Raw genomic sequence first — 13,378 nt, 5'->3', positions numbered from 1 at the left:
AATGCATGTACAAAAAAGGCAGAAACACAGAATGCGGCTTTTGTGATTTCCTTCCTGTTTCCTGCACATGCTTGTAATTATCACAGAACACATAATCCAGAGGACACTGTATCAGAGTGATGGGAGTGCCTGAAAGCAGGGCATAGCAAGGGATGACCTGGGCAGAACCAAGGATCCCCTTAAAGCTGATGGTACTTAAGCTAATATTTGAATTCATCTAATTGTAATTCTTTCCCATTATTTCTAAGATTGACTAGTCTTGTTATGGTTTTCAGGTTCTTATTTACAGTAAAAACATTCAAATGTGTGCTGGAGAAAGGTAGAAACAGCATCAGAAGCCTTTGATAGGATTTCAAGGGCAGCCCTCATATAAAGGATATTGCAGTAATCCAGATGGGAAGTCAGAGGGGCTTGGGTGGCTATGAGAAGAACCTCCCAGTCTAAGAATGAAAGCAACCAATGCAAATCCAAAGGTGAGAATACGCCTTTCTTGCCATGGTTGCCACCTGCTCTTCTAGCAAGAACTATGAGTCCAAGAGGATCCCATATTGCAACAGAGTCTGGTCCCACCTAATCCAGGACTAAAATTGGAAAAACAATATCAACAAAAGTCCTGCAAATACAATCACAATACAATAGAAAAGATAAAAAAAGAACCCAGAATAAAATTAGAACACACAGAATTAGATAAAATTCTATTAGGAACAGAAGATAAAATGATAAAAAAGATATATCAATATTTACTAGAACAAGACATGCTAGAAGAACAAGTAAAAGATACAAGGTTAATTTGGAGCAAAAATTTTGGTTATAGTATCGATTTAGATAATTGGAAATTATTATGGGACAGGAATAGGAGGCTAACGTTAGCCACCACCTATAAAGAAAATCTGTATAAGATGTTCTATAGGTGGCACCTTCCCCCCACAAGACAAGCAAAAATGGACAAAAAAACCCTCATCGACATGTTGGAAATGTAAAAAATTACCAGGGAACCACTACCACATGTGGTGGGAATGCCCAAAAGCTCAAGAATTTTGGCATTTGATAAAAAAAACTGGCTGGAAGAGATACTAACACAAAAAAATTGAATTAAAACCAGAAACTTTTTTATTAGGAATTAACAAGGATAAATTCAGCAAAGGATCTTTATATCTAGTACTGCACATTCTAACTGCAGCAAGACTAGCCTATGCTCAGAAATGGAAGTGAAAAGAAACCCCCAATGAAGAAGAAATAATAAATAAAATCCTATCCTGCACTGAAATGGATAGGTTAACATTAGAGCTTAAAAATAAAACTGAAACAGACTATTATGAAATTTGGAATGAATTGTACAAATGTCTAGAGTCAAGGAGGAATGCTGGGACGAATGTTGATTGTTAAGTTGACAGTTTAGAAATATTTATACTAGTATTCTCTATAAGATAGAATTGAAAGTTATTTAACCACAATGTATATGATCGAAAGAATGTTTACTAGAAGGTTCACAGATTGAATATGCATATTTTGTTATAATCTAAAGAAACTTTTTTTTTCTTTTCACTTCCCATCGCCCGGTGCGCTCACACAGGGAGGGCCTCCTCAGGGTGCCGTCGGCTAGACAATGTTGGCTGGCGACCCCCAGGGGGAGGGCCTTCTCTGTGGGAGCGCCTGCCCTGTGGAATCAGCTTCCCCTTGAGCTCTGGATGGCCCTGGATCTCCGGTCCTTTCGTCGCGACCTCAAAACATTTCTTTTCCATCAGGCTGACCTGGACTGATGATAGGGGTTTTTAAAAAGAAAATGTTTTAAATATTTTATCACTGGGGCTTGTTAGTTTAATCTTTTTTTAACATTTGTATTATTATGTTTTATTGTTGTTAGCCGCCCTGAGTCCTTCGGGAGATAGGGTGGCATATAAGTCCCAATAATAAATAAATAAATAAATAACACTAATAGTATTGTTTAAACCAGGGAAGTTGTATCATGTCCACTGTGTTTTTTAGCTGTATATTCAATAAAGAACTTTTTTAAAATAAAGTCCCAAATGCACAAAGCCATTCAGGCCTGCTTAGATTGAGTAGAAGGTCCTTTGCCCCATTCAGGCCCCTACAGCTCTAGGCACTGGGATGAGACATCTACAGCAAATGTCTATTGAGATTCTCAATCATCCAGGTCACAATTGTCCCAAAGATGTTTTTTCAAGGAAAACCCCAAGTAAGCCCAGTTTCCTTTGAAAAGTACCTTTGAGACATCTACAGCATCATTTAAGCACCTTAGTTTGGAGGACTAAAGTTGGGTATCATCTGCATATTAATGACACCACATCCTAAACTGTTGGATCACTTCACCCATGTAGATATTAAATAAGAGAGAAGAGATGATTGAGTTCTTGGCACCACAGCAAGTAGGTGATATGGATTGGCCCTCTGTCCTCTTATCAACACTGATAGAAACCAACCCTAGAAGAAGAAGGAGAACCAGTACAGCGTATTATGACCTACCCCTAACTCCCAAAGTTGGTGCACAAAGTACCATGATTGATGATATTGAAGGGCACTGAGAGGTCATGAAAACAAATGAGATTCATTACCCTACCCTGTTCCCACCAAAGAGCACATCAAATGGAGTCTCAATTCTATAAATATCCTGAATCATGACTGAAGGGATCCAAGTAATCCGCTTCATCCAGGATCCCCTGAAGCTGCCATGTGACAACTCTCTCCATAACCTTCCATTAAAAAGGACAAGTTGGAGATTAGATGAAAACTATTCAAATTAATTGGGTTTAGTGATGGCATCTTCCACCACTTCCTTTAAAGCTGGTAGCACTACACACTCCCTCAAAGAATTAGCCACCACCCAGACCCAAAGACACATCCTCTCCTAGGAAGCCTTGACCAATCACAAGGAGTGCGGAATTAATACAACCAAACTAGCAGCTGCAACAATCCTTCCACACCTTGAATGTGGTCAAAGTTCCCCAGATAATTGCACAATTCAGCCCCTGTAACTTCCACTGGTTCTGTCAAAAGGCTGGAATCCAATGTAAAGACTATGAGATGTGCAGGACAATCTTCACAGCAACCCTATAGATGGATCCCAGGATAATCTTTCCAAGAAGGGACAGGTTCACCTGAAATAAGAATACTGGGTAGCTATATATAGATGCTATAATAGATGAGGAAATAAAATTTTACCACTTTTACCATCATGAAGTAGGCTCCAATAGTAGCTTTAGATCATGTTTAATTGTTTTACTCCTTGTTGTTTGCCAGTTGCATCCTAGGCATCTCTTAGCCCTCTTTAGTTCCCTTAACTCTTCTATATAGCAGAGAGTTCTATTAATCATGAGTTTGGAGAGGCTGCTTAGGTACAATTTGGTCCAAAGCCAGGACCACTCTCCCATTTCAAGCAGCTATCAAGACTTCAGCAGGACTATATAGAAGACATTCCAGAACAATCCCAAGCTCTATCTGACAATCAAGTCCATCTGTCCTCTGGGGTAGACCAATCTAATAGGCCCAGTCTCCCTGCAGAGGAGAGTTGCTCCAGAGAAATGGAGGCATAACAGAGAATGATAGGAGAGAAACCAACATTTTCCCCAAATCCAGAGTACTCTGCTGCTGCTCTGACTTAAAAAGCAGATCAGATGAATGACCATTATAATATTGGGCCCTGGATGATTTAGAACAGTCCTGTGATTATTATGGCAGCCCTAAACTCCTCAGCTATCTCAGACTCTATGCCCAGAGAAGGCAAGTTGAAGTTCCCCCAAGACTATAAACTTGAGGAACTCCACTGCCAAGTCAGCCACAGAGTCAAGAAGCTCAGGCAGGGGGTTACTCCACAATATGTACAACAGCAGCAGTTCCAACTGACGCTATTAGCATTCATCTTAACAAAAAGGTTTCTCATGCAATAATCTGAGTGGAAGTTCCCCTGAACTGAATGCCTCCCAGGTATCTGGGATGACCACTGCCACCACCCTGGGGTTTTGGCTGATGCCACACCTGGAACATAGCTGGAAACCTCAGGAACTGGAATCTGCTTCTCCTATCCCAGTGAGGACTTGGTAATGAACACCAAGTTGGCCTTTTCATCAACAATCAAGTTGTAAATGAGGGTGGCCTTATTGTAGACCAACCTGGCATTCAGCAGCAGCACCAACAATCCAAGGCCATTCAAGGTTTGCTATCCAAGGGGCTGGAATGGAGTATAGGAACCAAAATACTTTATTTACTACATTTATATTCTAACATTCAGTTAGAAGCTTACAGCACTGCATTTAGTATTCCTTCCTTCTATTTTTTTCTCATAACAATCCTGTGAAATTTTGGGGATTAAAAAGAGGAACTAGTCCCAAATTAATCAGTGAATTGCGAGGGCAAATGGCATATTTGAAACCAGATCTTCGCATTATCAGTTTAATTCAGTCACTTTCAGGGTTAATACTTTCACTAAATACTTCCACTAAGTAAGATATACTATATCTCATTAAAATGTCAGATTTGGGGATTTCCCTCATGTTATACTTCAAAGGTTTTAAGTAAATAACTTCAGAAATAGAATAATTTGAATGTATATTAGCTAAATATCTGGAAAACATCAACACAAAAGTAAACTGGCATATCCTACCTTTTAGAAAGCAAATCATATTCGTGCAATATCATCAATAAATTTTCGACAACATTCAGCTCACTTATTTTCTCACGACATTCAGGACTACAATAAAAACATTAGGGAGATTATTTTTGAAAACTGAACTGAATTCAAATATTATCCTAAGTATGTCAGTGAGTGTATGTTTTCTGAGGTTTCAAAGTCAATAATATATAACTTGCTTTACTTTAGAGAAATGGAAATCTTGGAGTCACTGAACCCCAAATTCAACAATTGTCATGCTATTTCCTGGGTTGGCATGAGTGGAATTGGGAAAACTACATGCTATCTAATTCTGGAGCAGCTTCTCAATACATGACCTTACAATTTATATGCACTGAATCTCTAGTATGATTAAAACTAGACTCCTGGTCATGGGTGTAGCCCATAATTTAAATGTTTCAGAAAGCAGATTGTATTATGACTCTGATACAACTACAGAAATGAAGAAAAACAAGAGAGTTGGTAGAGCATACCTAGTAATAATAGCCTCCCCCTTTTAAAAGCAAATGATTAAAATTTAGACACCAGCGCCTTTAAGCATGGATCATTGGCTGTGACCACCTGCCGTAGCTGAAAGACAAGGTAGTTAATCCAGAAGTTGGCTTGACTGGCACTTCAATTTTACTTCAAACTAGTGATGACACTAGTCTAAGAAGCCATGAAATGGTTATTTTGTGTGTGTGTGTCTGTCTCTCTCTTTCATTTTTTATTTTATTAAATAAAATACTTTTTTTTCAAACAATTTTTACCAATTCTATCCCATCTGAATCATAAGGATAATGCCCAGGTCTGTTCTTTAAACTTTGTAAGTCTTGAAGCAATATGACTTGTGTATCTAATAAAAGCAATATATACCAGGCATTTATCTGTTATTGAACTATGGGAGAAAATTGTGGCTAATTTTATATTAACATCAATTTCGCAGATTCCACTTTTTACCTCATATTCCCCCGCACATGCGTGCTAGTCGTTTCCAACTCTAGGGGCCGGTGCTCATCTCTGTTTCAAAGCCGAAGAGCCAGCGCTTGTCCGAGGACGTCTCCGTGGTCATGTGGCCAGCATGACTAGACACCAAAGGCGCACGGAACGCTGTTACCTTCCCACCGTAGTGGTCCCTATTTTTCTACTTGCATTTTTACATGCGTTCGAACTGCTAGGTTGGCAGAAGCTGGGACGAGTAACAGGCGCTCACTCTGTTACGTGGCACTCGGGATTTGACCCGCCAAACTGCCGACCTTCTGATCGACAAGCTCAGCGTCCTAACCCACTGAGCCACCGCGTCCCTTAAGCTTGGGTTACCTGTATACAATCAAACTATCTCAATGTACTTTATTCACCCTAGACATTCAATTTTGAATTCAATCCATATTCATTCATCTCTCTTTCCCTTATTTTATTCCTATATTTAATTGACAAAAATTATAAATACATACAGTATCTGAACTAAAAGCAGATTAAGAAAATATGCCACAAAACATATGAATAACATCTTACTGTAGATTCTTTGATGTGTAACTGAATATATAAATTATACCCACTGGAAAGAATATTTAGTATGATATGAAAATTGCTTGTTACAGTTTTGTATTTGAAAATTTTCATTTGATGTTGTAATCAACAATCAATATAACTTATTTATTTAAGCATTAATTCACTTAATTACATAAATAAAAATGCACTTCAGTAATTTCTATAAAAGTCTTGGTGTGCACTTTTCTGCATATATTTATATATTCAGGCAAGTTAGTGTCTGGAAGTACAACATGGCACCTGACACAGTCTCCAAAGGACAAACATGCCTCCATTAGAACATCATAAATAAACACAAAATAAATTTATTTGTCATAATCATTAAAAGTAAGATGTCATGATAAATGAAAGGTATAATACAAAGCCACGAAACTGAAGCTTACCTTTCTGCCAAGCTAGTGAGAGCAAGCAATGAACCTACAAGCACATTATTTTCTCTAGTTCCTAGTAAATTAATCAAAGTCTGCAAAATCAAGAAGGAAAATAGTTGAAAATATTAATCTAGAAGCTATAATTAAAATTTGCATACTTCTTACACAATAACATTAGAAACTGAAAAAGTTCTAAAATAATCTAGCAAACTAATTTCGGTATTTCAAGAAGTAAACCCAAACCTCTGTACTGCTTTGAGTCATATTAGAAAAAGGAAAGAATACATTTCCCACACACGTAAGTAACAAACAGTGTATAAAACTGAGAATTATCATCAGGCTTGGTTCATGCTTAAATAAAACAGTATCAGATCTGCTTCCTATTATATGCTGAGATGTGTTTGTTTGTTTAGCTAAGAAGTACATGATCTTGATGGGAGGATGGCTTATTGTTTCCCAAGCACATGTCCATATGCTTCTGCTTGTACTTCAAGTAGTCCAGTTGTTATGCTCTGGAAGTGACATTTCCAGCTGTGTGGATGTCGCTTAAGGGGTATCTTCCCTTCTGAGTTTTGCTGTCAGCCATAAAAAGTAGAATGTAAGAGTAAGAATGATACAACCACTTCACCTACTGTATATGGTAAAGTATACAAAGCATATAAATCATCCTGGAACAGAGACAGAAGACATGGAAAGTGGCTCTGACTGAATATAATAGAAATCTGGCTTGTAATAATTCTACATCAGTGATGCTGTTAGTCCTCAAAGTAGATCAAATCAAGAAACAGATGCAACATGTTTGACAAATCTGGATTTTGTGTTGGTAATAGAAAAATTAAACTTTGGTTTTGGTTTTGATGATTAGATAGGTTTGTTATAGAAATGGCTAGTACATATTACTGTGTAAAAGTAAAAACTTGAGGTTGTAATGTTATCTTCTACTGTACTAAAAGGTAGGGCTGAAAGTGAAAAGGCAGTATATTTCATTCCAAAATGTTGAATGATTTCTTCACCTTTGTTGGTGAAGAAGGTAACAAAGATGCTGTTATTATACCTTATATCACAGCCTGACAGAGATTTTCTTTCTTCCCCTCTTATATAAAAGAGAATCAAGAGGAAGCTATATTTTTTTCTTTATTTCTATCTATCTGGGCTAGGCTGATGTTTACATAAGCCACTGAATTCCAAATACATCTCTGTACCTCTTTACATTCTTACATTGGCCCCCTTCTCTAGAACAGCTATTTTTGGAACAAGTTTCCTAATCCTAATTTAATAGTACAGTAATTTTCACGAATTAAGGTAAATATATGTGTCCCAGGATAATGTTGCAAGATCCAATCTGGGTTGGTCAACAGGACCAGAGGTTTACCCTTTTGAGCTTTCAGGCTTGTGCTGGAGCCCATCCTCAGGGAACTTCTGAACTACTGGAATGTGTGCTTTAAGCTATTCTATGAGTCGTATTTATGCGGTACCTTTCTATTGGTTGATTGGTGTGTTAATGGCCAGCAATTGGCTGTTATTTCCTTGTACGCCAAGTCCTCGGCTCCTAAGCACTTGATAAGCTGATGGTCAATCAGCACTCATATTGACTGATAAGCGGTCCATTTCCCAGGCTTCAATCATTTGTCTGGCTATCTTTGTACCTGCACGACCAACAGTAGCTGCAAAATTGAATGTTTGTCCCTGTTCATTGCAATGTGAGGCTACTAATGAGTTCAGGTCTCCTTGTCTGTTTACTTGTGTTCTTGCAATCTGGTAGTTAGCTTCCTCCCCATCTGTCTTACATAATCACAGGGACAATCTGTTCAAGAAATCCTGCAGATTACATTAGAAGTATCTGCCACCTCCAAGTAATCTTTGCAATGCATGATTTGTCCTCATATTGTAGCCTCTGGGCGGTGTGTGATGCCCACTTGCAGATCTCAGAAGCTGTGGTTCTATGGCTTATGAAATGTTTTTGATATATGTGTGCCATATAGTTGATCTTGTACCTTCTTTCTTCCTTTCTCTCCTTTGTTTGTTGCACAAGCTTCTTGTAATAAATGTGTGTGGATATCCATTTTATCCGATTTGTTCATGTATGTACCTTCTGTCCAGTTGTTTAGCTTGCTGGGTACTACAGTGGGTTCTCACCCTGCCATATAGTGTGCCAGCCATTTAGCCAGTCATCAGAAATCAGAATGATGGTCACATAGTAGAGCAGTAGAGAGAAGTTCCCTAAGGATGGGCTCCAGCATGAGACCTAAAGCTCGGAAGAGTAAACTTCTAGTCCTGGTGACCGAACTAGATTGGATCTTGCAGTAATTTTCATTTGATCCTATTTTTAATCTAAACCTAAAAACAAAACAATAAATTTCAAAGAAACTGATTAGTTTCTTTTCATTAATTCATTTACCTTATGTGCTCCACTGGCTGTAACCCATTCTCTTTGATCTTTAACAGCTGAAAGTTTCTGAATAATATCTGTGAATTAAAGAAACTGAATAAAATATATGCCTCTCATATAAAATTCTTAATCTGAATAATTTTGAAGAAAAAAGTTCATGGTATATATACAAAATAGCAATCTGTTTCAGAACTTAATAGATTCTGAGACATGATTTTGAAGATTCAGTGTCAGACTTAAGATTCTAAATGTGATATCTGCAGGAATGGGGATGTTTAAAATATCAAGATGAACATAAACCTGTAAGAACTTGCCAATTTTAACATAAATTAGAGCATTTTTAAAAAATGGATAGAAATTTAATCACATAGTTGCAGTCCTTTTTTGACCCTCCCATGTGGCTATCATTTAAATACATTAAAACAAATGGTGAAGTATGTTAAGCCATGTTTAAATTAGTGTGAACTCATTATCCCTGACTAAGTGAAATTCTATGGTTTTACTGGATTAAATTGAAGCAGGTTTAACTTTGGTATTCCTTTAAGATTAGCAATCTCACTTGTTTATTTAGTGTTAATTGCTGTGTTAAAGCAACTGCAATATCAGAAATCTTAGTTATTTCAACTAACATTCAAACTTTCTATTTTACAATTTTACTACTTCATTTTACTGGGAGCTATTTTACTTAAAACTTACATATCATGTTGACTAATTTGTCTATATTATGTTGCTCCTCTCCATAGGCAAGATAATCATTTGTTACTGTTTCCATATACTGTAAATGATAAAACAATTAAAATATATTACCAAGAGGTTATGATAACATTTTATAACATATGTGCTCCCAAACTGTAAATGGTGTACTTTTTCACAACATACCACATACTACTACTACTACTAATAATAATAATAATAATATAACAACAACAACAACAACAACAACAACAACAATAATAATAATAATAATAATAATAATAATAATAATAATAATAATAATAATAATACAAAAATAAAACAAAATTTACATTATTATGACATTGAGGTTGCCAGGAAAAAAAGCATTCATACAAAACATTTATCAGGTTTCAAACTATGGCTTGGTAATACCACCCAGAATAGCTGGAAATTTAACCCTTCCTTCTCTTTTACTTCTTTCCTGACACTTAGGCACTTATTCAATTCTTAGTTTAACAGAAACTCTTAGACACAATTCCAATGGATCAGAAATTTTACTGCATACAAGGAATTTAGAATGTTTGAAATATATATGAGGATATTGGTAGTTCATATTTTAATGTTATTGTCTTTCCCTTCCAGCTTTCTAAGTTAATAATTTCTTGATAGTTTGCTTGATGGCCATTAACTAACTTAATGTAATAATTCTGTATTTTTGGCAACTGCTGGTTCCCACCTCATCAGCCCTTTTTCATACAGTCTATAAGATTTAAATCCTGGCATCTGAAAGTAGGACTGGAAAAGACTGATCTAAAAGCCTGGACAATTGTTTTTCTGTAATTTTATCTTTCATGGGGAAGAATTCATTGGAGAAAGCAATTATATTTGGAAATATTAGTACCATGTTTCCCTGAAAGTAAGGCCTAGCCAGAAAATAAGACCTAACTTGATTTTGGGGGGTGGGCCTAATATAAGACCTACCCCAAAAATAAGCCCTAGTTTTATTGCAAGGCACACACCTAAAAATAAAGCTAGGAGGGTGGTGGGGGGTGGAGCTATCCCACGTGCCCGCACCCACTTACCTTGCAGCCAGGCCTCTCCTCGCCAGCCCACTTCTTCTGCGGTGTCTTCTGCAGCCAGACCTGCATTTCTTAGTCACAGGCCTCTCCAGAAGGCCACTGCAGCCAAAAACCGAGCTATGGATTCAATCCATAGCTCAGTTCTGCAAGACCTCTGCACCCGAGAACCGAGCTATGGATTGATTCCATAGCTCGATACTCGGCTGCATAAGCCTTAGGTGCAAAATGCTGCCACCTGCAGAATGAAGCAGTTCCTTCGGCCAGAAGAAGTGGACCAGCTGGGTGGGGCTGTCGGTGCCAGAGCTGAGTATAAAAGACATCCCCCGAAAATAAGACCTGGTACCTTTTTTGGAGACAAAAAACACCAAAACAAGACCCAATCTTATTTTCGGGAAAACATGGTAGTAAAAGGAAATCAGGCAAAGAACATGGTAGCTGGACACCACCAAAGCTGTCATCAACCAGAGCAGAGAAAAACTCAAAGAACTAATGCAAGATCAAAAGATGTGGAGAGACCTGGCCTACAGAATTGCTAAGACTTGCACTATACTGAATGGATAACACAAAATTATAAACTTTAGATCAGGGGTGGTCAATTAATTTTTCCAAGGGAAAATTAGAAAGCGTGATGCTGTGAAGGGCCAATGTCACCCTGGTCCTGCAGCTACCCCACCCATGCCACTGATGCTGCACTGATCTTTTGCCCTCTACCAACACCACCTTGCCCACCCCTTTGCTACTACCCCACTACCCCACCCCCAATGCCCTGCCCCCAATCATCAATGTCGCAGGCCAGAGGTGGCTTGCAAAATACCCAGGTCTGCTTTACATGATTGTAAACTTGACAGATCAATCCTATTGGTCTAACATCCCCAACATGATGATGACCACATTTTTCCCAAAGGAGCTTTTTCTTTTTTACATAATTTACAGTATATCCAACTTTCTGTTAGTTTGAAATAATAAAATGATTGGGAATTACTATCAGCCCATGCTGTGGAATGTTACTAATTGCCTATTTTGTGAGTTTCCATAATGTTCTTCAAATTCTGAATGTTCACTATGCATTAAAATATTTAGTGATCTTTGCATTACAGGTGAAACTCGAAAAATTAGAATATCGTGCAAAAGTTCATTTATTTCAGTAATGCAACTTAAAAGGGGAAACTAATATATGAGATAGACTCATTACATGCAAAGCAAGATAGTTCAAGCCGTGATTTGTCATAATTGTGATGATTATGGCTTACAGCTCATGAAAACCCCAAATCCAATATCTCAGTAAATTAGAATATTGTGAAAAGGTGCAATATTCTAGGCTCAAAGTGTCCCACTCTAATCAGCTAATTAAGCCATAACACCTGCAAAGGGTTCCTGAGCCTTTAAATGGTCTCTCAGTCTGGTTCAGTAAGAATCACAATCATGGGGAAGACTGCTGGCCTGACAGTTGTGCAGAAAACCCTCACTGACACCCTCCGTAAGGAGGGAAAGCCTCAAAAGGTAATTGCAAAAGAAGCTGGATGTTCCCAAAGTGCTGTATCAAAGCACATTAATAGAAAGTTATGTGGAAGGGGAAAGTGTGGAAGAAAAAGGTGCACAAGCAGCAGGGATGATTGCAGCCTGGAGAGGATTGTCAAGAAAAGGCCATTCAAAAGTGTTGGGGACTTTCACAAGGAGTGGACTGAGGCTGCAGTCAGTGCATCAAGAGCCACCACACACAGACGGATCCTGGACATGGGCTTCAAATGTCGTATTCCTCTTGTCAAGCCACTCCTGAACAACAATGTCAGAAGCATCTTACTTGGGCTAAAGAAAAACAGACCTGGTCTGTTGCTCAGTGGTCCAAAGTCCTCTTTTCTGATGAGAGTAACTTTTGCATCTCATTTGTAAACCAAGGACCCAGAGTCTGGAGGAAGAATGGAGAGGCACACACTGCAAGATGCTTGAAGTCCAGTGTGAAGTTTCCATAGTCTGTGTTGATTTGAGGAGCCATGTCATCTGCTGGTGTTGGTCCACTGTGCTTCATTAAGTCCAGGGTCAACACAGCCATCTACCAGGAGATTTTGGAGCACTTCATGCTTCCTTCCACAGACAAGCTTTATGGGGATGCTGACTTCATTTTCCAGCAGGACTTGGCACCTGCCCACACTGCCAAAAGCACCAAAACCTGGTTCAATGACCGTGGGATTACTGTGCTTGATTGGCCAGCAAACTCGCCTGACCTGAACCCCATAGAGAATCTATGGGACATTGCCAAGAGAAAGATGAGAGACATGAGACCGAACAATGCAGAAGAGCTGAAGGCCTCTATTGAAGCATCCTGGTCTTCCATAACACCTCAGCAGTGCCACAGGCTGATAGCTTCCATGCCACGCAGCATTGAGGCAGTAATTGCTGCAAAAGGGGCCCAAACCAAGTACTGAGTACATATGCATGCTTATACTTTTCAGAGGTCTGATATTGTTCTATGTACGCTCCTTGTTTTATTGATTGCATGTAATATTCTAATTTTCTGAGATTGTGGATTTGGGGTTTTCATGAGCTGTACGCCATAATCAGGGCTTTTTTTGTCATAGAACGCTCAGAACGGAGTTCCGGCACCTTTTTTGGATGGAACCTTGTAGGGTAGGAAAGGCAGGTTGTATGACATGTGTGAGTTCCAGCACCTTTTTCTTTTACAAAAAAAGCA

At 38.4% G+C, this 13,378-nt stretch overlaps 1 protein-coding gene across 1 annotated transcript in view; it reads right to left on the bottom strand.

The window, feature by feature from the left end:
* Window positions 1-13,378, bottom strand: part of NEK10 (NIMA related kinase 10) — a 126,442-nt gene that overhangs the window by 94,074 nt on the left and 18,990 nt on the right. Inside the window, exons 9-12 of the mRNA XM_083376121.1 lie at window positions 9,632-9,710; window positions 8,945-9,012; window positions 6,559-6,638; window positions 4,619-4,705 (exon numbers count right to left, since the gene is read on the bottom strand). Of these exons, the coding sequence (XP_083232247.1) occupies window positions 4,619-4,705; window positions 6,559-6,638; window positions 8,945-9,012; window positions 9,632-9,710 (314 nt within the window). The remainder of the gene's footprint in view (window positions 1-4,618; window positions 4,706-6,558; window positions 6,639-8,944; window positions 9,013-9,631; window positions 9,711-13,378) is intronic.

The sequence above is a fragment of the Vipera ursinii genome, assembly GCF_947247035.1.
Source record: "Vipera ursinii genome assembly, chromosome: Z".
NCBI lineage: Eukaryota > Metazoa > Chordata > Lepidosauria > Squamata > Viperidae > Vipera > Vipera ursinii.
This window is presented reverse-complemented; position numbering and strand designations above follow the sequence as displayed.